The 20,931-nt window shown below is 48.1% G+C and overlaps 1 protein-coding gene across 1 annotated transcript in view; it reads right to left on the reverse strand.

The window, feature by feature from the left end:
• LOC114592138 (complement C4-like) overlaps positions 1-20,931 on the reverse strand; it is a 63,287-nt gene that overhangs the window by 22,078 nt on the left and 20,278 nt on the right. Inside the window, exons 12-25 of the mRNA XM_077920919.1 lie at positions 19,990-20,169; positions 19,323-19,505; positions 19,024-19,173; positions 15,059-15,185; positions 13,577-13,648; positions 11,996-12,196; positions 11,280-11,391; positions 10,317-10,387; positions 8,727-8,866; positions 7,798-8,007; positions 5,451-5,502; positions 3,989-4,078; positions 3,163-3,366; positions 2,527-2,602 (exon numbers count right to left, since the gene is read on the reverse strand). Of these exons, the coding sequence (XP_077777045.1) occupies positions 2,527-2,602; positions 3,163-3,366; positions 3,989-4,078; positions 5,451-5,502; positions 7,798-8,007; positions 8,727-8,866; positions 10,317-10,387; positions 11,280-11,391; positions 11,996-12,196; positions 13,577-13,648; positions 15,059-15,185; positions 19,024-19,173; positions 19,323-19,505; positions 19,990-20,169 (1,868 nt within the window). The remainder of the gene's footprint in view (positions 1-2,526; positions 2,603-3,162; positions 3,367-3,988; positions 4,079-5,450; positions 5,503-7,797; positions 8,008-8,726; positions 8,867-10,316; positions 10,388-11,279; positions 11,392-11,995; positions 12,197-13,576; positions 13,649-15,058; positions 15,186-19,023; positions 19,174-19,322; positions 19,506-19,989; positions 20,170-20,931) is intronic.

Below are 20,931 nucleotides of genomic sequence, written 5' to 3' on the forward strand. Positions count from 1 at the left end.
CGTTCCGTGTGCTGCGCTGGCTCGCCAGATGCAGCTTGTCACGCTGGCTACGTGACCCGGAAGTGTCTGCGGACAGCGCTGGCCCCTGGCCTCTTGAGTGAGATGAGCGCACAACCCTAGAGTCTGTCAAGACTGGCCCGTACGGGCAGGGGTACCTTTACCTTTACCTTAAGCACATACCATAAAACTCAGAGGCCACAACATTCCTTTTGATGCTGCTAGATCAGTCACAAGCAACTAATGCTGTTACGAAAGTCAGGTGCCTGCCCCTCTCTCTGCCGAGCAGTCATAGCTGTCAACTTTTCCCTTTTCTTGCGAGGAATCCTATTCAGAATAAGGGAACTTCCCTTTAAAAAAGGGAAACGTTGACAGCTATGCGAGCGGTGGCAAGAGCGCATGGCGTCCCAGGCACACACACAGGGTATGTGTCCCTTTGGAGAATAGAAGACACGGTGGAGACTGTAGTGCTTTAAGAAATAGGGTTCATTCACCCACTTAAACCTTCAGTCTGCATGGAAGTAGTCCAGATCTTATGGCATGGCCCAAAAAGCATTGCAGGCAACCTTGGATCTCAGCCCTGCTTCCTCTCAGAAACCCCTGCTTCAAGCCTCCTTTTTCCTGTCCCCTCAAACACACACTCCATCACCTTGGTAACAGGGTGCTAAAGGATTCCTCACCTCAAAGGCCCTTCAACACCTTTTTGTAACTGCTCTTCCCCTCCCGGGCAGCGAGATTGGTTTGCATAAGCCAGCCCAGGATTTCCCTGAATTCCCTGCCTGGCATAGTTCTGCACTTTCATCCATATCCCAATTAATCAAAATCCTAACGTTAACAATGAATCGTTTTACCCACATGTATGGCAATACGGTTTGTGCCTGCAAGTGCTTGGGGGCTGCCACACCACCTCCTTTCCAGTGTACCTGAAGGAGCATCTCCACCCCCATCGTTCTACGCTGAGGTCCAGCGCTGAGGGCCTTCTGGCGGTTCCCTCATTGTGAGAAGTGAGGTTACAGGGAACCAGGCAGAGGGCCTTCTAGGTAGTGGCGCCCGCCCTGTGCAACACCCTCCCATCAGATGCCAAAGAGATAAACAACTATCTGACATTTAGAAGACATGCGAAGGCAGCCCTGTTCAGGGAAGTTTTTAATGTGTGACATTTTGATGTATTTTTAATCCTTGTTGGAAGCCGCCCAGAGTGGCTGGGGAAACCTAGCCAGATGGGCGGGGTACAAATAATAAATTATTATTATTAATATTATTATTATATGAGTGCATGGCGTAACTTCCTGTCAAGGTTTCAAAACTTTTCGCGCCCCCCTGCTTTTGTTGAGCTTTAGCCCCTCCAGGCTGCACTGGAGGAAGCCTTGTGATAGAATTAACAATATTGAATATATCCACCACTGAGGAGCTGTCACTGTGCCACATTGCAAAACACACCTTCAGTGGAACATCCGTGTGAAGGGGCCCCTGGTTTTCTGCAATAAGTGTGGGTTGCTGCGTCGCCCCCTAACGCAACAACTCTGACGAGTTCAGGGGGGAGCAAGCGGTCTGCGAGAAACTGAGGGGGCGGCAGGGCCGAAGCTATACATGTGTGGACCTGAATACTCCCCCCCAAAGATGGGATATTGCTTCTCCTTTAAATAATAATCCAAAATGCGGCAGCTAGACTGCTGACTGGGAGCGGCCGCCGAGACCATATAAAGCTGGTCTTGAAAGATCTACACTGGCTCCCTGTACATTTCCAAGCACAATTCAATGTGTTGGTGCTGACCTTTAAAGCCCTAAATGGCCTCGGTCCTGTATACCTGAAGGAGAGTCTCCACCCCCATTGTTCTGCCCAGACAATGAGGTCCAGCGCTGAGGGCCTTCTGGTGGTTCCCTCATTGCGAGAAGTCATGTTACAGAGAACCAGGCAGAAGAGGGCCTTCTCGGTGGTGGCACCCGCCCTGTGGAACACCCTCTCACCAGATGTCAAAGAGAAGAACAACTACCAGACTTTCAGAAGATATCTGAAGGCAGCTCTGTTTAGGGAAGCTTTTAATGTTTAACAGACTATTGTATTTTAATATTTTGCTGGAAGCTGCGCAGAGTGGCTGTGGAAACCCAGCCAGATGGGCGGGGTATAAATATATTACTATTATTATTATTATTATTATTATTATTATTATTATTATTATTATTATCATCATCTGAGCAACAGGGCAGGCCTAATGCAGCAAATCCACTTAAAAAAAAAAAGGACTGGACTTTTTTGTGATTTGAAAAGTGACAGGGAAAGGCCTTGAAAATAAAGGGATGAGGGGGTGAATAAGACACGTAAACACCTTGCAAAGCAAGCAGAATGCAGGACAAATGCCCACTGCCATAAACAGACAGAGCCAAGGCCAAATGAAGACCAGATATGGCCTAACCACGCAGCACAAGGGGATTGGGATAAAGATTGATTAAGCAGGTCTAGTTTGGCACCATCCCAATACTCGCACCCAAAACCTCTCCTCCCGCCTCCTTCGCAGCGCTGAGTCTCACCAGACACTGCTGGGGTGGGTGATCCAAGCTCCGTAGGACCCGTCTGTCTTCCGGAATGTGAGGATCCGCTCATAACCTGCAGTGCAAAAGGCAAGAGAACCCCACATCTATCATGGCTGCTTTGCTTCCTCTCTGCAAAACGTCCATAAGGATTTCCTCGTTTTATTTTTATTTTTGGCGGCATAGGGGTAAAGGAAGAAACAGGCCAGGATCCTTCAGGGGCCATGCGTGAGTGAAGGCAGATCCTTAAAACGAACGAATGGATGCTGATTAAGTGGGAGATCCTCAGCTGATCCATGCTCTAGGGGAGCCTCTCTGAGCTTGAGGCCAAGGCCAAATGGTCCTCCTACTTCCCTGCCCACCCCCCCAAATTGGCCTGCTCCAATTGCTACATGGAGATGGACTGCAAGGCAGGATGGGGAGGTGGAGTTGTGGCGTCACAGGCACCAGCCAATCAGTGCTGCTGCCTCTTTGGGCTACTGAGCTGTTAGCTAAGAATGAATGTGGCCAGTCTGTTTATATATAATTCTATAGTATGCTTTTCCTGGTGAAAATTGCAGGTGTGTAAATTACCGGGGCGTGTGCAGTAATTTGTAAGTTAATACAGTTTTCCCAGCATGCATCATGGCCCATCACCTGAACGGAGGTTTTCCAGTGCTTTTTCCTTGCTCTCTGGTTTCAGGTGCAGCCACTGCTCTGTCTTGTCCAGGTACTGCATGGCATAGACTCCGGGGGCCAGCAGGACCATGGTTTGCTCCCCGCATCCCTGGGGAACCCTCAGCAGAGACGAGAGGCCGTCCGGGGTCAGGGAGCTCTGAAGGACGTCAGCAGGCACGGAGCCTGGTGGCCCAAGGCAAAACAATGGTTCAGAACACGGCACGGGCCCGCGAGGGAAAACAACAAAACTATTTCCCATCTTCCCCCTACCACAACCCTGGCCAACTGTTATGCTTTTAAAACAATGTTTGCACAAGGCCCGGGCCACAGCAACACAGTCCGTTTAAAGCACTGTGGCACCACCTTAAACTGTCATGGCTTCCTGCAAAGGATTATGGGAGGTGCAGTTTGCTAAAGGAGCTGTTAGGAGACTATTCCTCTCCCAAATTTCCCTGTGAAGAATTGATTGTTAAGCCATGCTAGGAATTGTAGCTCTGGGAGGGGAACAGGGGTCTACCTTTACAAACAGAAAAATAGGTTTTATTATTATTATTATTATTATTATTATTATTTTGTTTGTTTAAGGTGCTGATAATTCTCTGTTGGAGACCCACAGCGTCCCCTGCTCGCTTGATCCAAACCAGTTTAATCTGCCATGCCAGTGTGCCGCTACAACCTGGAAATCTTTTAACTGCCAGATGGAGAACAAGTGAATCTAAAGGAAGGTTTGGCATCAAGATTCCTGCATCGCAAGGGCTTCCAACTCTACAATTCTATTATTCCCTCTCTGGTTTGTTCCTTGCACCTGTCAAACGGACACTCATCTTGAAGTCGCTGCCGGGAATGGCGTTGGAGGGAATCTCGCCTGAAATCTCCACCGTTCTGGTGCGCCCATCTGTCTCGAACGGGGGAAAAAAAGAAGGGAAAACATTTAGCTCCTCACCACTCCAAGCCAAGAGCTTCTGCAGCCCTTCCGAAGAATTTAGGGATCTGGGATTCACAGCCTCCCCCCTTTGCCTCCCCAAAAAGCCTGTTTGAAATTTCCTTAGAGCAGCTACGTTCCTGTGCATAAAGAATGTGAGAAGAGCTCTGTAGCAGGATTAGGCCATGGGCCCATCATAATGCAGTACCCTGTTCTGACAGTGGCAAACCCAGATGCATTTTGGGTAGCCCTATAATGGAACAGTGACACTCCTCCTGTTCTAGCTCACAAGACGTCTCTGTTGCTCTCTAATCCTTTCCTTTCCAACAGCCAAGCATTCGGACGATCCTAGATATAATAAATCATAATAATTTGGGAGATTGCCACTATACACTATACACCTAAGCCCTTTGTGGTTTAGGGCCCTCGTATCTACGGGACCGCCTCTCCTGGTATGCCCTGCAGAGGACCTTAAGGTCCATGAATAACCATAGTTTAGAGGTCCCGGGCCCTAAGGAAGTCAGACTATCCTCTACCAGGGCCAGGGCCTTTTCAGTGATGGCTCCGACCTGGTGGAATGCTCTGTCCCATGAGACTAGTGCCCTTCAGGATTTAACCTCCTCCCGTCGGGCCTGTAAGACAGAGCTATTCCACCTGCCCTTTAATTTGAATTCAGCCTGATCTTTTATTTCCCTTCTCTTCCCTCCCCCTCCCCTTTTATGAAGATCACCCGCTCTGAGACCCCACAGCTAATTCTCCCCTGGCCTCCTCGCTGGCCCAAGTAGGACCAATTCAGCCAGCTAGCCCTGGGGATTATCTAATGCTTATTTCCCCTAAAATGATTTTTGAATTTTGAATTTTATTGTTAATCATGTTTTTATACTGTATTTTATGCTGCTTTTATAATTAAGTGTTTTAAATTTGTTGTTAGCCACCCTGAGCCAGGGTAATGAAAGTTTATTATTATTACTATTATACTGCGTATGCTACTCTGCAAACAGAGGCAGGCAAGAGTGCAGGCTCTCTGCTCACAAGCTCCCATCTTCCAAACCACAAGTGCAAGAAATATCATCAATGCTGGAAGGGACTCTTGAATACCAGCCAGGGTCTCAGGTGCCCCCTCCTTATCTGACTTCTCTTTTGAGGTTGGGGGTTTCTTTTTACTTTCTCCATTTTTTTAAAGGATGCTCACCTGCTATCAACCTATGGGTGACAGGGGGAAATAACCCATGTAATGCTTTGGGTGTGGTGTATGTATGCGTGCTCCGTATTTAAATGCCAAGAGTTGTTTCTGCATCACCCACCCTCAGGAACTGGGTTTCAGATCTGTGTTCAAGTCTCCTACCTTTACTATCCAGGGAAACGGAATATTCCTCCACCTGGACGGCACCCTCTTTCTGCAAATGAAGAAGAATTGGAATAACGCTAAGAGGACCTGGAATTCAATTTAATTGGAAGTATAATTGCTCATTTATCTTCAGTTGGACGGAAGAATGAAAGGAGTCTGTGAACTTGCCAAGCAACTGATAAGGTTCATTACTGAGTCATCTGCAATTCGACAGACCACTCTTCTTTGTCAGGCTGAGAGGGGAAATGGTGAAAACAGGTTATTCACTGGGACAGAAGGGTTTTTGCAGCTGTTGTTAAACTTGCTAAACAACAGAGCAATGGAGAATTTTCTGACACAACCATGGAATATCAGCTTTGCCCAAGACATGATGGATAACAGCAACAACAGGGGGAAAGAAGGACATAACATCTTATGAGGACAGGAAGAAATACCACAGAAAGAATAATTGCCACACACAGGAAGGACAAGGATATAGTTTGAGTTCCTCACTTGAACTTTTATAAATCATTTAACGTGTCAACACAAATAGAAGTTATTAATATTGCAGTTGCTGAATAAGGGGTTATTATTATTTTGACCGGAATGTAATGGAAATTAAATAAGATTTTGGAACGCTGAAATAAAGCAAATAATCAAGCCATCAATTCTAGCACATGGGGGACCACCTTATCTAAATTATATAATTAGGTTTTTGAACTATTGGAATTGTATTATAAATGGGTATTATTATAATGAGGTTATTATTCAATTGTAATTGAAAACTAGTAAAATTATCAAAAAATGAAGAAGACTTGGGTGCATGTCACCATAAGAGCCAGAGTGGGGCAGCTGGCTGGTCTCCAGTGTGGAAAATCCAGCTTTGAATCCTTGCCTAACCATGAAGTTTCTTGGAAAGCCTGAGGACAGAATCTCTTCTTACCTCCCCCAACCACACCGTCAGATGTTGGTTCTGGCCCGCCCTGTGGAAGGCCCTCCCATCAGATGTCAAGGAAATAAACAACTATGTGACTTTTAGAAAACATCTGAAGGCAGCCCTGTTTAGGGAAGCTTTTAATGTCTGATGTTTTATTGTATTTTTAATATTCTGTTGGAAGCCGCCCAGAGTAGCTGGGGAAACCCAGATGGGTGGAGGTATAAATAATAATAAATAATAATAATATGGCAACTACTCTATTCCGAACTTAAAAAATGGAAAGCGTAATGCTGGTGGTCAACAAAAGAGGTTTAAAGGCTGTCTCAAGACAAATCTAAAAAAATGTAGTATAAATACTGACAACTGGGAAACTCCAGTTGGAGAAAGCCACTCCCGACATAAGGAGGGGGGGTTGTCGGCTCACGCCCACCAACATCCGCACGGGGCTGGCTGCGGCCCCGCGCGACCTGGGGAATCCTCGGGCCGCGTCAACCCCAGGGCCAGCCAATCGGCTGGCTGCAGGGGCGGGGCTTGGGTCACTTAAGGTCGGCGCAGCCCCTTTCTTACCTGTAAGATCGCCCCTTTCTTACCTGTAACCAATAAAGTTGTGGCCATTTTTCGCCCATTAACCAAAAATTTTGGTGTCCTTTCTCTTTATTTATTCCAACTGGTGGGAGGCGGGAATCGCCACGCAACAGCCTTTACCAAAGGTGCAGGGACGCGGACTTATAAAAAATATTGGGGGGGCCCGGGAAAGCTCATGAATAATAAATAAGCTCATGAATATGCAAATAAAGTGGCGCCGCCTCCTCGTGAGCGAATAGGGGAGAGCGTGCTGCGCCTATTAATCAGCTCCAAAGGAAATTGGGTGGAGCTTTTGCTCGGGAGGGAGGGCAGGAGGCATGCAGCCCGCCCCTCCCTGTGCATTTTGGGCTGGGGGAGGGGCGGCGATGGCGCTCTGCTGGAGGGGCGCCGGAGATTATTGGGGGGGCGGAGCCCCCCCAAACGAATTTTTGAGGGGGCTCGGGCCCCCTCAAGCCCCATGGAGTCGGCGCCTATGCAAAGGTGTCATGGGCTTTGAAGACACTCGAACTCAGGACTCAAGGGAGAAACAGGCTAAGAGGAAGGTGCGCTTGGCAAACCCTCACCGTGATCAACTCCCACCTGGAAACCAATGTCCCCACAGTGGAAGGACGTGTGGGTCCAGAATTGGCCTCCAGCATCATTTACGGACACCCGGTTAAAACTGTGTTCATGGAAGACAATCTTACTCGACTACGATTGATCGAAGAAGAAGGAGAAGGAGGAGAAGAAGAAGAAGAAGAAGAAGAAGAAGAAGAAGAAGAAGAAGAAGAAGAAGAAGAAGAAGGTGGGCCCAGAGTGGTGGTGCTCTTGGAAAAACATTCCCTGTGATGAAAGGCCTCTTACCTCGACCCTCAGCTTCTTGGAGACTTTGTCCCCTCCCCCGAAGCCACCAAGGGCGACGACCGTGATGGGGATGTCGGCCGCTCCCATGGGAACCAACACGAAGGGGATGGGGACCGCAGAGTTCCCGGGCACCTCCACCCGCTGCTTCCGTGCCGGGCCTACAGTGGCAGGAGAGCAGAGGCCGTCATGGGGCTCCAGGTATACTAACACCTAGAAAGGGGACAGAAGAAAGAATCAGGAGGCAGAAGAATCCGATCAAGCAGCACTCAACTGAGTTATTTTTACTCAGGGCTGACCTGCCGAAACTGACACGCCTTGCTTTTTGGTGGGTTTGCTCCAAGTAAAAATTAATTGGATAGACCGTGGATGCACAGGTGGAGTTTATTTTATTTTTTCAAATATAGATTCTGAAAGGTGCATGTGCACGGCCTGCTTTCCTGGGGGGTGGAGCTTGCATGCCTTGTGTGTGGCTAGTTAATGCAAGCTGAGGGGTTTTTTGAATGCTGGACGCCATTTTGTTGCACGTGCTGCTGCAAACTTTGCAGTGCAAAGCCAGGCCGGGGAGCCATCTTAAGTTGAGGCTGCATAGGCCTTGTGGTGCATGTGATTCAGATTCTATTCAGTTGAACCTCTGGTTACAAAGTTGGTTGGACAGTGTTCTCGAAGCTACCAGCATGAGTTTGACCAGACTGCAGGAGGACAGGAAGACTGGAGTGCCTGGAACAAGTGAGGCTGCAGGTCCCTTATTTTGGCTGCTGGTCCCTTATTTTCAAGGCTGCCGGTCCCTTATTTTCAAATCTGTAAGTTGACAGCTATGTCCCTAGCAGAGGCGCTAGGTAGTGGACCAGGGGCCTTCTGCCCCAAAGCAGGTCACCTGTGCAGGCACAGGATCAGCGGAAGGGGGAGGATATTGTGGGGCCTTTGCTTACGCTGATGGGCTCAGGCTGGTAGTTGTAGAGAACCGGCTGAAGCTCGATCTGTTCAAACTGCTTCACTGAGTAGGGCAGCCGGAGAGAGATGTGGAAGTTCTGGAAGACTCTGACCCGAACGGGTTCTGAGACGCAGATGCCTGAGAGAACGAGAACAAATGAGCCCCCAGTGAAGGAGGAGGGAGCGAGAGAAATATGGGCAGCCAGAAAACCGGAGGGAATGGCGTTTCCTGGTTGTATTTTTTTGCAGGAGACATGGGATTAAGAAAATATCAAAATGGCAACACAGACTTCCAGAACTGAGCTGAAAGCTGCCATTTTGCTGGCAGGTCCCCGGCACAGATATTATTTTAATATTGTCCTTATTATTAATTGCTCGCACTGGGACCCTAAGGTGTGTATTTTCCGAACGCAAATCAAAGTGGTTGGTGCTTACCTTTAGAGCCCTAAATGGCCTTGGCCCAGTATACCTGAAGGAGCGTCTCCACCCCCATCATTCAGCCTGGACACTGAGGTCCAGCACCGAGGGCCTTCTGACGGTTTCCTCACTGCAAGAAGTGAGGTTACAAGGAGCCAGGCAGAGGGCCTTCTTGGTAGTGGCACCCACCTTGTGGAATGCCTTCCCATCAGATGTCAAGGAAATAAACAACTATCTGACTCTTAGAAGACATCTGAAGGCAGCCCTGTTTAGGGAAGTTCTTAATGTTTGGTGTTCTATCGTGTTTTTAATATTCTGTTGGGAGCTGCCCAGAGTGGCTGGGTAAATCCAGCCAGATAGGCGGGGTGTAAATAATAAATTTTTATTTTTATTTTTGTTTTTATTTAAGTAGGTTCTAAAAATATATACCTCAAGGTAAAGAGGTGTGCTTTCCACATTCGCCAAAAGCTGTATAATGAAGGTGCCAAGCCTTCTCCTGGATGACTCTACCCACAGAATTCAAGGGCACAACTCCTACTTGCCTACCATTGGCTGCCACCCCGTATGAATATGTTCAATTTGTGCCATGTGCGATGCCATGTACACTTGAAAATCCACCTCTGAAGCTTTACTGAGGTGCCTGTCAATCAAGGAGGCAAGACTGGTGAGCACACAAGAGCGGGTCCTTTTTGGTGGTGGCTGCACCATTGCTGAAGGCAATTTCATTGAACATCCGGCAGGCCCTGAGAATTGTGGCTTTTAAAAAGGCCTTAAAGATTCATTTCTTTGCTGAAGCCTTCAGTTAATTAAAGAGATTTGAGCTGCATGATTACTATTTTGGATCGATTTGGACAGTTTTTCTATATTTTGCTGGCATAATGCTGGCTTTTGGGTGTTTAGTACTGTTTGCAATGCTGTTTTGTTCAGTTATAATGTTTTTTTAAAAGTCTATTTCATTGCATGCTGATATCAGATTTGAGAAGACATGCCATTTGTAGAAAGCAGTAAATAATAATATAGGCAGAATGGGTTGGGTATTATGATGGGTTTGTGTAGTCAGTTGAATGAAAATGGATGAATTAAACTCTGAAAGGGATAAATGAGTATTTAAGGCACCAGCAGCTAGAGAGTACAGTGTTTTGGTCCAAGAAATACATAAATGCCCAGCTCACCATTCGTATTAGACATGCTAACAGCCTGGATCTCCCAGGTGGTGATGGAATCAGGAAGAATCACGTTTGTCCTGTGGGAGACAGAAATGGGGCCTAAATATACTGTGAGAGGCAGGAAGGGACCAACATGGCGGAAGAGAAAGTTTGAACCAAGCCTCAGGGCGCTGCCCAGTCATCGTAGACCTAACACATCCACACAATGTATTATTCTACTCATGGAGATTCCTGGGAACTACAGCATGTAAAAGGATGTCAGGAACTGTAGCACTGCAAAAGAGCTATATTTCCCCAAATTCTTTTGGGAATTATAGGGACAGAGCTACCGAAACTGTATAGAAACTTATTCATGTATGCAACTACAGCGGCAAGAATGTTGCTCGCCCAAAAATGGAAAGAAGCAGAAGTCCCAGCAAAAGAAGAATGGATAGATAAACTAATGGAGTATGCAGAAATGGCGAAACTTACCAGAAGAATAAGAAATCAAGACAACAAACTTTATAAAAGAATGGAAATGGTTCATTGAGTATTTACAGATAAATTGTAAACAGATAAGAACATTGGCGGGATTATTGTAATAACCTGCAGTTTCGTAAGTATATATTTAAAGAAGATGAATAAATGAACAAATTAAGTTAATTTGGATGTGCAGAAGATATTAAAAATAAATGTAAGGAACTGCAGAAAGAGGAGGAAGTCAAGTTTTGAAAGGATAAAATGATTGTAAATTAGTGAAATGTATAAACCTGAAAAGCATAAATAAAATAATTTTAAAAAGAACTGTAGTTCTGCAAGGACAGCAAACCAGTAGTTTTGGGGGGCAGGCCACAACAGCTACCGTGGGAGTCAGAATTCATTGCTGATCTACTGCAAACCACCCAGAGATCTATTAGCAGATCCTGGTCTTCTGTCTACCTACCTCCTGTTCCCAGGATGCCTTGAGGCCCAGCTCTCTGACCTACTTACGTGAAAGACCGCTCCACATCGTACGATTTCCAGAGCCAGCTCTCGGGGAAGACGCTCCGCAACTGAATGAACTCCTCATCGAATAAGTCGTCTTCCAGATCCTGGGTTTGTGCTGCACGGAAAGAGGAGGTTCCATGTTGAGAGCTGGGCTGAGGGATAGAGTTTGTACCCCTTCTCTGCCTTCCCTTCTCCTAAAGAAATCTCACAAGGCAGCAGAGGTTTTGGATCAGAGACTTCCTTCTCCTAGATGGGCTACTTTCTCAGGTGGATGAGCCCCATCTGCCCCTACGAGAAACTTTAATACAGTGGTACCTCAGGTTAAGAACTTAATTCGTTCTGGAGGTCTGTTCTTAACCTGAAACTGTACTTAACCTGAAACACCACTTTAGCTAATGGGGCCTCTCGCTGCTGCTGTGCCGCCAGAGCACAATTTCTGTTCTTGTCCTGAAGCAAGGTTCTTAACCCGAGGTACTATTTCTGGGTTAGCAGAGTCTGTAACCTGAAGTGTATGTAACCTGAAGTGTATGTAACCCGAGGTACCACTGTAATATGGCACCCTGAGCGAGGCCACAATTTTGCAACCCCCAAGTGGGTCTTCTCAGTTATCAATCTTCTCAATTTTGTGCACGCCCCCCCCCCAGTTCAGTGCCTTGTGTGGGGGAACTGCCCGTGCCACCCTAAATCTGGCACTGCAGGCTCCCAATCTCTCGACTCACTCCGCCCAAGGCTGTGGGATCCCCAGGATTTTCGCCGTAGGCCAGCAGCAACTTTGCAGCAATCAAGGAAGGCTTGGCGACACTGCTGGGTGCCTGGGCCCTGGATCCGCTTGGCACGGTCCTCGCACGTCAGCTTTTGGCGCAGCAGCACCATGCCCCCCTGGCAACACCGCCGAAGCTCAGGGGCTTGGTACTTGGAAACTGCAGAGAGGAAAGGAGGACCAAAAAGCGAATGGATGGGTGGAAGGGAAAGGAAAGCAAGAGGTTTGGGGGCCGGGAGAGAGAGAAACCAAAATAAACACAGCCACTTTCCCTTCTGTGAGTTCAGGCTTCTTTCACATTATTGCAAGGACAGAGGGGTTGTACGTGGGAAGGAAACCGAGGAGGGACTGATCTGTGCGCTCCAAAGCTAAGCATTTAAAGGTAAAGGTAAAGGGACCCCTGACCATTAGGTCCAGTCGTGGCCAACTCTGGGATTGCGGCGCTCATCTCGCTTTACTGGCCGAGGGAGCCGGCGTACACCTTCCGGGTCATGTGGCCAGCATGACTAAGCCGCTTCTAGCGAACCAGAGCAGCGCACGGAAACGCCGTTTACCTTCCCGCCGGAGCGGCACCTATTTATCTACTTGCACTTTGACGTGCTTTCGAACTGCTAGGTTGGCAGGAGCAGGGACCGAGCAACGGGAGCTCACCCATCGTGGGGATTCGAACCGCCAACCTTCTGATCGGCAAGTCCTAGGCTCTGTGTTTTAACCCACAGCGCCACTGCGCTGAAAAGACACATGGTGCTTCGTTTTCAAGAGAATGCCATGCAAGTTCTGTTATGTACAGCAGAACTTGACGGGAAGCACAAGCCCTCCAAACCATTTGCCCAGTGCAGAAAACAGTAGAACTAGCTGAAAGGCAACATATGGAGATCTACATCAATGGTTGCAGCACACCCCAAATTATAATTCTTGCACAATTATGGTATTATTGTACAATCTTAGAAGGTTGCATCATCTTGGAAGGGTGTGTGGCTGTGACCGACGGATGTCAGACTGACTGATGGGTGTCAGATCCACAAACGACATTAGGGAGTTGCTGGTCTTAACTGTGTTGTTATAACAGTTGTCACTTTAAGAAACTTGTGCTTTCTTTTCCCTCCTCCCTCCCCTTTCTTTTTCCTCGTGTGTCGTGTCTTTTTCGACTGTAAGCTTTTCTGATCTTCACTCCGAGTGCCCCTTTGGCTAAATAAATAGACAATGAATAAACAATAGCAAACACATGATTAAAAAAAAACCAGGGAGAGCGTTTCAAAGGTGTCAGAGTGTGTGCCTCAGTTGAATCTGACTTCAGCGCTGGCAATGGGGCAGCATCTTCTGCCACACCTGAGGGGCGTAGACTGGCATTGGGGAACAGGACTGGCCACACGGGGGACACACAGCTCTGTCTCCAACACCTTGCCACCATTCTCTGCCCTCCTGCATCTGCCACCTGAGGCAGCCGCTTCATTATGCCTCAAAGTAGAGCCGGCCCTGGAGGCGTCCTCCATTTCCCACCCCCTCAGGGTTATCGCCCCTCTTCCCTCACGCCACTTACGCTTCTTCTGGAGCTCTTTGTGGAACTCCAGTGAACGCTTCTTCCGGGAAGCATCGGCGCTGCATCCATGTGCTAGAAGAACAGAACGAACAAGGTGCTAATGGGAATTGTAGGTGCCGAAATTCCAAGGGAGCAGAAAAGACCTTTTATGTATGCAATGACAGCTGTGCGGATGCTGTTAGCTCAGAGATGGGAAGAAGATAAAGTCCCTACCAGAAAAGAATGGCAAATGAAGCTATTGGATTATGCCGAAATGGCAAAACTGACCAGAAAGCTCAGGAAAGCCACTTCCGCCTAAGGAGGAGGTGGGGTTGCGGGCTTCACTGCCCCTCCCACGTGCACGGCGGGCGGAAGCCAGCCCTGTGTGATTGGGTTGATTCTTCGCCGTGTCATCCCCTGACCAGCCAATCAGCTGCCTCGGGGGCGTGGCCTGCCCTATTTAAGGCAGGACGCGGCCAGGGATCTCCCTCTTTGCCGCCCATTAGCTGTTCCTGCTTTTCCTACCCTCCTGCCCTATAAGGTTTTCGTTCCTTGACCTTGCTATGGACTGTGGTTGGTCGCCATTGAGGGGCCTGGTAAGAATTTTTCCACTTGGCAAATTGGCACCAGCCACTTGGTTTTTGCCTACCTCGTAGCAAATCGTCACAACTTTCTGGGTATTGGCGGTTAGGGCTTGGTATTATTCTGTAGATGGAAGAGGGGAGGTAGCGGCATCACCTGCCCCACATATTGAAGGGTAGTCCGATAAAGGATTCCGGGGGGTGTGGCCCTGTCTGAAGCCTATGGAGGTGAGGGCCTAAGGCACGCCCCCTAGCGGAGACCCCGGGGGAGTTCCTAGTTGATGTGCATCAGCAGGACTCCCCCTACTGGTGGTTAACCCTTCCTGGACTTCGAGCAGACGGGCTGGAGTTGGATATAGTCAGTTAGGACCAATGCCTAAGCCAATAATGCTCTTCACCTGTAACCAATAAAGTTGTGGCCTTTTTTTAGCCCATTAACCTTAATAATTGTGTCATGTGTCATTATTTCCACCTGGGGGGGTCGGGAACTCGCCACGCAACCAGGAAGACCAAAACTTTCATATGGAATGGGGAAAATTTGCAATTTTCCTTAAAGACCACTGTAAGCAGCTGAAAACATTAGCAGGACTGCAAAAACACTTGTAATGTAACGAGAACCATGGATACAATGGAATTATAGAAAACTTGGCTTATCTAAAAAAAGATGCAGTAGAAAAGGCTTAATAAAAGAACCCACGGAGGTGGGAAGTCCAGAGATTGGAGGGAATCTTGTCATTTCGGATGTGTTGTGGTGTGAATATAAACTGAAATATGTAAAACCAAATAAACATTATGTAAAAAAGAAAGAACAAGTTGCAATGGTAGAAATGAGTTGTAGGTGCGTCAGTCAACAATGCTCCCCGCTCCCCCAAACTCCCTCTCTGACCACATCCTTGTTTTGTGCTCCTCCTAACAAACTCACCTTTCCGGAGGGGGCTCATCAGCTCACCAGCCCGAATGGAGAGTCCAGCATCCCCAAAAACGCTGAGGGTGTTTTCCCCACTGCCGGCCGTGCAGCCCAGGTCGTAGCTTCCCATGGCCTGGAAGACCTGTTTTCCAGAAAGAAAGGATTACAGAGATGGGTCTGTACACAGTGCACATGATCCAAGCGTGCAAGGAATCAGTCCTTCAGTGCGGCGGCAGCACTGACACTGGGCAAGTGCGTTCGCTGCCCTGGTCTCCCTGCCTGCTCAAAACTTTTTTTGTCTAAGCAAGCCTAACCTGACACTGTAAATTTGGTGTGTATTTTAATGTGTGGTTGTATTTTATAGTGTGCCTAATTTTATTTTGAAAACTTGTCTCTGACATCCTTTAACATAACATCCGTTAATACCCTTTAATGTACATTTTGCATTTCACAGGCTTTGGTGAGGTACACTGGTACCTTGGGTTAAGAACTCAATTCGTTCTGGAGGTCCGTTCTTAACCTGAAACTGTTCTTAACCTGAGGTACCACTTTAGCTAATGGGAGCTCCCACTGCCACCACGCCGCCACCGCGCGGTTTCTGTTTCCCGTTTTGTTGGTTTGTTCCAAGATTTTATTCATTTTAGGGCTCCCAAAGAGGCTGATAAAAGTTAGTACAGTGGTACCTCGGGTTACGTACTTAACCGTTCTTAACCTGAAACTGTTCTTAACCTGAAGCACCACTTTAGCTAATGGGGCCTCCCGCTACTGCCACGCCGCCGCCACATGATTTCTGTTCTCATCCTGAAGCAGAGTTCTTAACCTGAGGTACTATTTCTGGGTTAGCGGAGTCTGTAACCTGAAGCATCTGTAACCTGGAACGTCTGTAACCTGAGGTACCACTGTATGTAAATATTGATAAATAGATAAGATGACCCTGCTTGGATTACACCACTGGCCACTACAGTCATATCTCGGAAGTCAAACGGAATCTGTTCCAGAAGTCCGTTCGACTTCCAAAACGTTCGGAAAGCAAGCGCGGATTCCGATTGGCTGCAGGAAGCTCCTGCAGCAAATCAGAAGCCGCAGAGGCTTCCGGGTTTGCATTGTTTGGGAGTCAAAACATTCGACGCGCAAGGCGTTCTGGATCCAAGACTGTAATCTGTTTTCAACAGTGTCTAACCAGGTGCCTCTGGTTAGGCAAGTCCACAAGCAGGCCAAAAGGAGCAAAGAAGGAGAGGTACCTTCTATCATGTCAGACCACTGGGCTCACCTCTCTCAGGAATGTCTCTACACTGAGCCGCAGCAGCTTTCAGGAGGTTCAGACAAGTGTCTCTCCTACCTTATGGTCACCAGATTTTTTTCAATGAATCCGGGGACCCTTTTTTTTCTTTTTCTTTTGAAGCTGAGTAGCAACAGGGAGTCAGCAGTGGGGATGGTGAGGCAAAAGACCCTGGGCCCAATTGTATAAAGGTGCAAAGCCCTTCTTTTGCACCCTGTGAAACATAAATGCCCTGAGTTTTTAAAAAACTGGGCAACAGCGTGCCACCTGCCCGTGACTCCTGAGCCTCCCCCAATCTCCTTCCCCCTTCCCCCTTTGTTTTGACTGATTAGGGGAGGCTTGGGAGTCACAGGGTTTCCCAGTTTTTAAAAAAACTCTGCGCATTTATGTTTCACAGGGTGTGAAAGAAGGGCTTTGCACCTTGCCTGGCAGAGAAACCGTGCGCCTTGCGCCCCTCCTGGGCAACGGCCGCCTTCCTGCAACTCCCAAGCCTCTCACAATCTGTCAAAACAAAGGGAGAAGGGGGTAGGAGATCTGCACTGCTGGAGGTCCCCGATTCCTCTTTGGCAGTGGCGGCGGCAGCAGCGAGCAGCTCCTGAAGCCAGCCAGAGCCAACTGCGCTACCAGGCTGGCTCCGGGCTGCTGAGGCTGCCGCTGCCACGTTTCCCGGGGACAGATTTGCAAATCTGGGGACATTCCAGGGATGGAATTTGTCTGGGGACAGATTTGCAAATCCGGGGACTCTCCCCGGAAATCGGGGACATCTCGTAATCCTATCCTACCTGTACCCAGAGATGCCAGGAATCAAACCTGGGACCTTCTACATGCAAAGCAGATGCTCTATCGACTGAGCTATGGCTCTTCCGTGTCACAACATGAGGGTGGTAGCAGAATTTATCTATGCACAGGCAATCCTCATTTTTCACCGGGGTTATGTTTTGGACCCTCATCCGGGTTCGGAGCTATGCGCACATGTGTGATTGTGCATCATTTGGACACACCTAAACTGGTCGCTGACTGAATGTATTTATTTAAAAGGTTTCCTAAAAGGCTTGTTTATTTATTTATCAAAACTGATACAGTGGTACCTCGGGTTAAGTACTTAATTCGTTCCGGAGGTCCATACTTAACCTGAAACTGTTCTTAACCTGAAGCACCACTTCAGTGCCGCTGAAGCACAATTTCTGTTCTCATCCTGAAGCAAAGTTCTTAACCTGAAGCAATATTTCTGGGTTAGCGGAGTCTGTAACCTGAAGCGTATGTAACCTGAAGCGTATGTAACCTGAAGCGTATGTAACCCGAGATACTACTGTATAACGGCTTGATTGTAAACCAAACAAACTAACTAGAAACCCCACACATGCAACCATCATCAAAGCAGTTTACAGATCATATCTTTAACTAGCATTTAAAAAAACCCCAATAAGGCAGCATTGTAAAAACTGAGGTGCTACTTAAAAACACACACACACCTGTAAAACAGTGTAATAAAAAGAGCTTGCAAACAGGAATTTGGTCATAAAAGAGACCAAACAGTGTAAGTTAATTAAATCACCTGTTTGGGCTCCACCATGATTGTCATTACTGGGTACATGGACTGACAACATGGAAGCTGGTCTGTCTAAATCAGTTTTGACATGGATGTTAGCTGTAGCTAGGATTGAAATAGCTCAGCAGTGGAAAACTTTGGAAAATCTACATTTGTCTTTGTGGAATAAGGACTTGTTGGCTTTGGCTGTTGCAGAAGAAGTTATGTACAAACTGCTTGATTCCAGGGTAGGGGGTGGAGGACCCAGAACATCATCTGCTGAGGTTTTATTTCCTATTCTTCGGACTTAGATGCTAAATATTCACCATCCACGCCAGCTCAGGAAATGCGGACGTTGTGATTTATAAAAGGTAAAGGTACCCCTGCCCGTACGGGCCAGTCTTGACAGACTCTAGGGTTGTGCGCCCATCTCACTCAAGAGGCCGGGGGCCAGCGCTGTCCGCAGACACTTCCGGGTCACGTGGCCAGCGTGACAAGCTGCATCTGGCGAGCCAGCGCAGCACACGGAACGCCGTTTACCTTCCCGCTAGTAAGCGGTCCCTATTTATCTACTTGCACCCGGGGGTGCTTTCGAACTGCTAGGTTGGCAGGCGCTGGGACCGAGCAACGGGAGCGCACCCCGCCGCAGGGATTCGAACCGCCAACCTTTCGATCGGCAAGTCCTAGGCACTGAGGCTTTTACCCACAGCGCCACCCGCGTCCCTTGTTGTGATTTATACTCGTGTATAAATACTTTCTTTTCTTTATTTGTTTATTGCTTGTTGGCTTTAGCATATGGAACGATGCCATACTCTGCTGCTGCACTTTTGGGTTGTTAGAAATATTAGCAATAGAGGAAGTTTTTTTAAAAAAATGAAAGTGACCAAAAGCAGGGGCCAGGGAGAGCCTTGGCAAAAAGATATGCCTTTGAAAAGGCAACCCCAATGACAATAATCTGTGGGAAGTTATTCCTGGGGTAGCCAAGGAGCCTAGAAACAAACGGCTGTCTCCAACTAAGTTCTACTCAAGAGTAGACCCTCAAAATTAATGGAGATGGGTTCCACACATCCGTGAATTTCAGTGGACCTCCTCCAAGGATGACTGATTACTGATTACAACTAAAAAAAAAATAATCACAAGAAAGAGACTGAGGAGAAATGTGTGTGGCTGTACCTTGTCTTGTGTGAGGCGATTCTTCCGGTTGAGGGCATAAACAGCCGAATCGGTGGCAGCCAGGGATACGTAGGCTCTCGCATCGGTGTCTATGGTGAGGCTCAGGAAGTCCTGAGGCTGCAGATCAGTACTTGATGTCCGGAGTACCAGCTGGAGATTGGAGGGGCATAGACATTAGGGGCAGCCATTTTAATGCCCTGCATTTTAACACCCCCAATGCCCTTGTAAACCTCTGCTTTGTTCAGGAAAGGTTCCAAGAAGGAGAATTTTCACAAAAATTTTTTTTGAGAAGGCCTTACCTTCCCCTCACAGCTGTCAACGACATCCACCCAGATGGAGTTGGCCACGACTTCGTCCCCGAGGCGATAAAAGGCCACAAATCGAAACGTGGGCATCAGGCTGGGGGTGATGGGAACGGAAACGACAGTGTAGGAGCCTCGGGCCACGCTGTTGACAGAGACAATGTCCCCCTTGTTCAACACCTGGAGGGAAAGGACCAGTTCAAAGGACAGTGCTTAAGCAGGGGAATATGCAGTGGTTTTGAATGTTCATGTTTCATATATGTTGTCTTAGCACTGAGGTGGCCCTATAACATGAGTGAGGCAGCCGCCTTAGCGCTGGTGAGGTGTTTGGGGACAGAGCTGTGACAGCTACACAGTTTCCCCCATGCCCCACAGTCTAGTCTTAGCTTCCCTCAGGAGGGCACTGCCCTAATTTTAGGCCACGTTGTCTACAAAAGTGTGTTTCTTAGGATAAATCCACACCCAAATGCTTGATGAATTTTCGAGACGGTTTTAAATAGAACCAACGCAAGCCGACATGGGAATGCGGAGAAATGAACTTAAATCTGGAAAAACAAAAAACCAAGAGGAACCAAAAATTGATTGGCCCATCTCTGCCCTTAACCCATCTTTCCTTCATCCTAGGAAGGTTAGGGCCCCTCAGAACACCCCAGGAAGGATTCACCATGTAATAGAATCGGGAGAAGGCAGTCGACCCAACGCTTTTCAACCCTAATGTAAGGGTCTCTCCAGGGTTCAAGCCTTGATATTTGGGGCTTTCGATGATCAAGTAGTTTCCTCTCGGGGAGTCCATGCGTTTGGCAGTCAAGGTGACTTCTGCTGGAGACTCTGTTCCGACTCTTAGCTGTGTGGATGACAAAGACACAGAGAAACACACAGTCACATATTCGCTTCTCGGACCCCGAAAAGACCACTGGAATGATCTCTACATGGCCCTACATTTAAACACAGTTTGGAAACTTCAACGGGTACAGAAGGCATCTATTAGAAGGCCAACAGGAGCTAGATTGCTGGACAGCCAATGTAGGGGTTGTTGTACTACAACTCCCATCACCCTTGACCACTGGGCTATGAGAGCTGGGACTGATGGGAGCTGGAGTCCCACGACATCTAGAGTGCACCATGTTGAGTACCTATCATGGGCTTCTGGTTGGATACAGAGGAACAGTGGGAGGAACCAGCTGGGGAACCACCAGGGGAAGAAGGCTCAGAGGTGGCAGGACAATGATGAGTGCTCAGAGGGAGAAGACTGGGAAGAGGTAACAGGGCTTAGTGAGCTGAGAGAGTTTGTGGCAGAGAGAAGTCCAGAACAAGAGGCAAAAGCTGAAGCAGGTGATAAGGAGGAGGGAGACCAAGAGGTAGAGATGGGTCTGGCCGGTGAAGAGTCACAGGTGTCTCCCCCTCCTGCTGCGACAAGCTCCCCTCCTCCCTGGTTTCCCAGGACCAGGAAAGGGCTGAAAAGGGCAGAGGAGAAGTTAGCTTTGTGCAGGCACAGTCTCAGGTTGCTTGGGGAAAGCCCTGCAGAGGAGGGGACTTAGGCAGCTATGGGGAGGTGGGAACTTTCAGCAACTGATTCATGGGGCCAGACCTACTGGGGATGAGCTGC

The sequence above is a fragment of the Podarcis muralis genome, chromosome 2 (genome assembly GCF_964188315.1).
Source record: "Podarcis muralis chromosome 2, rPodMur119.hap1.1, whole genome shotgun sequence".
NCBI classification, from domain to species: Eukaryota; Metazoa; Chordata; class Lepidosauria; order Squamata; family Lacertidae; genus Podarcis; species Podarcis muralis.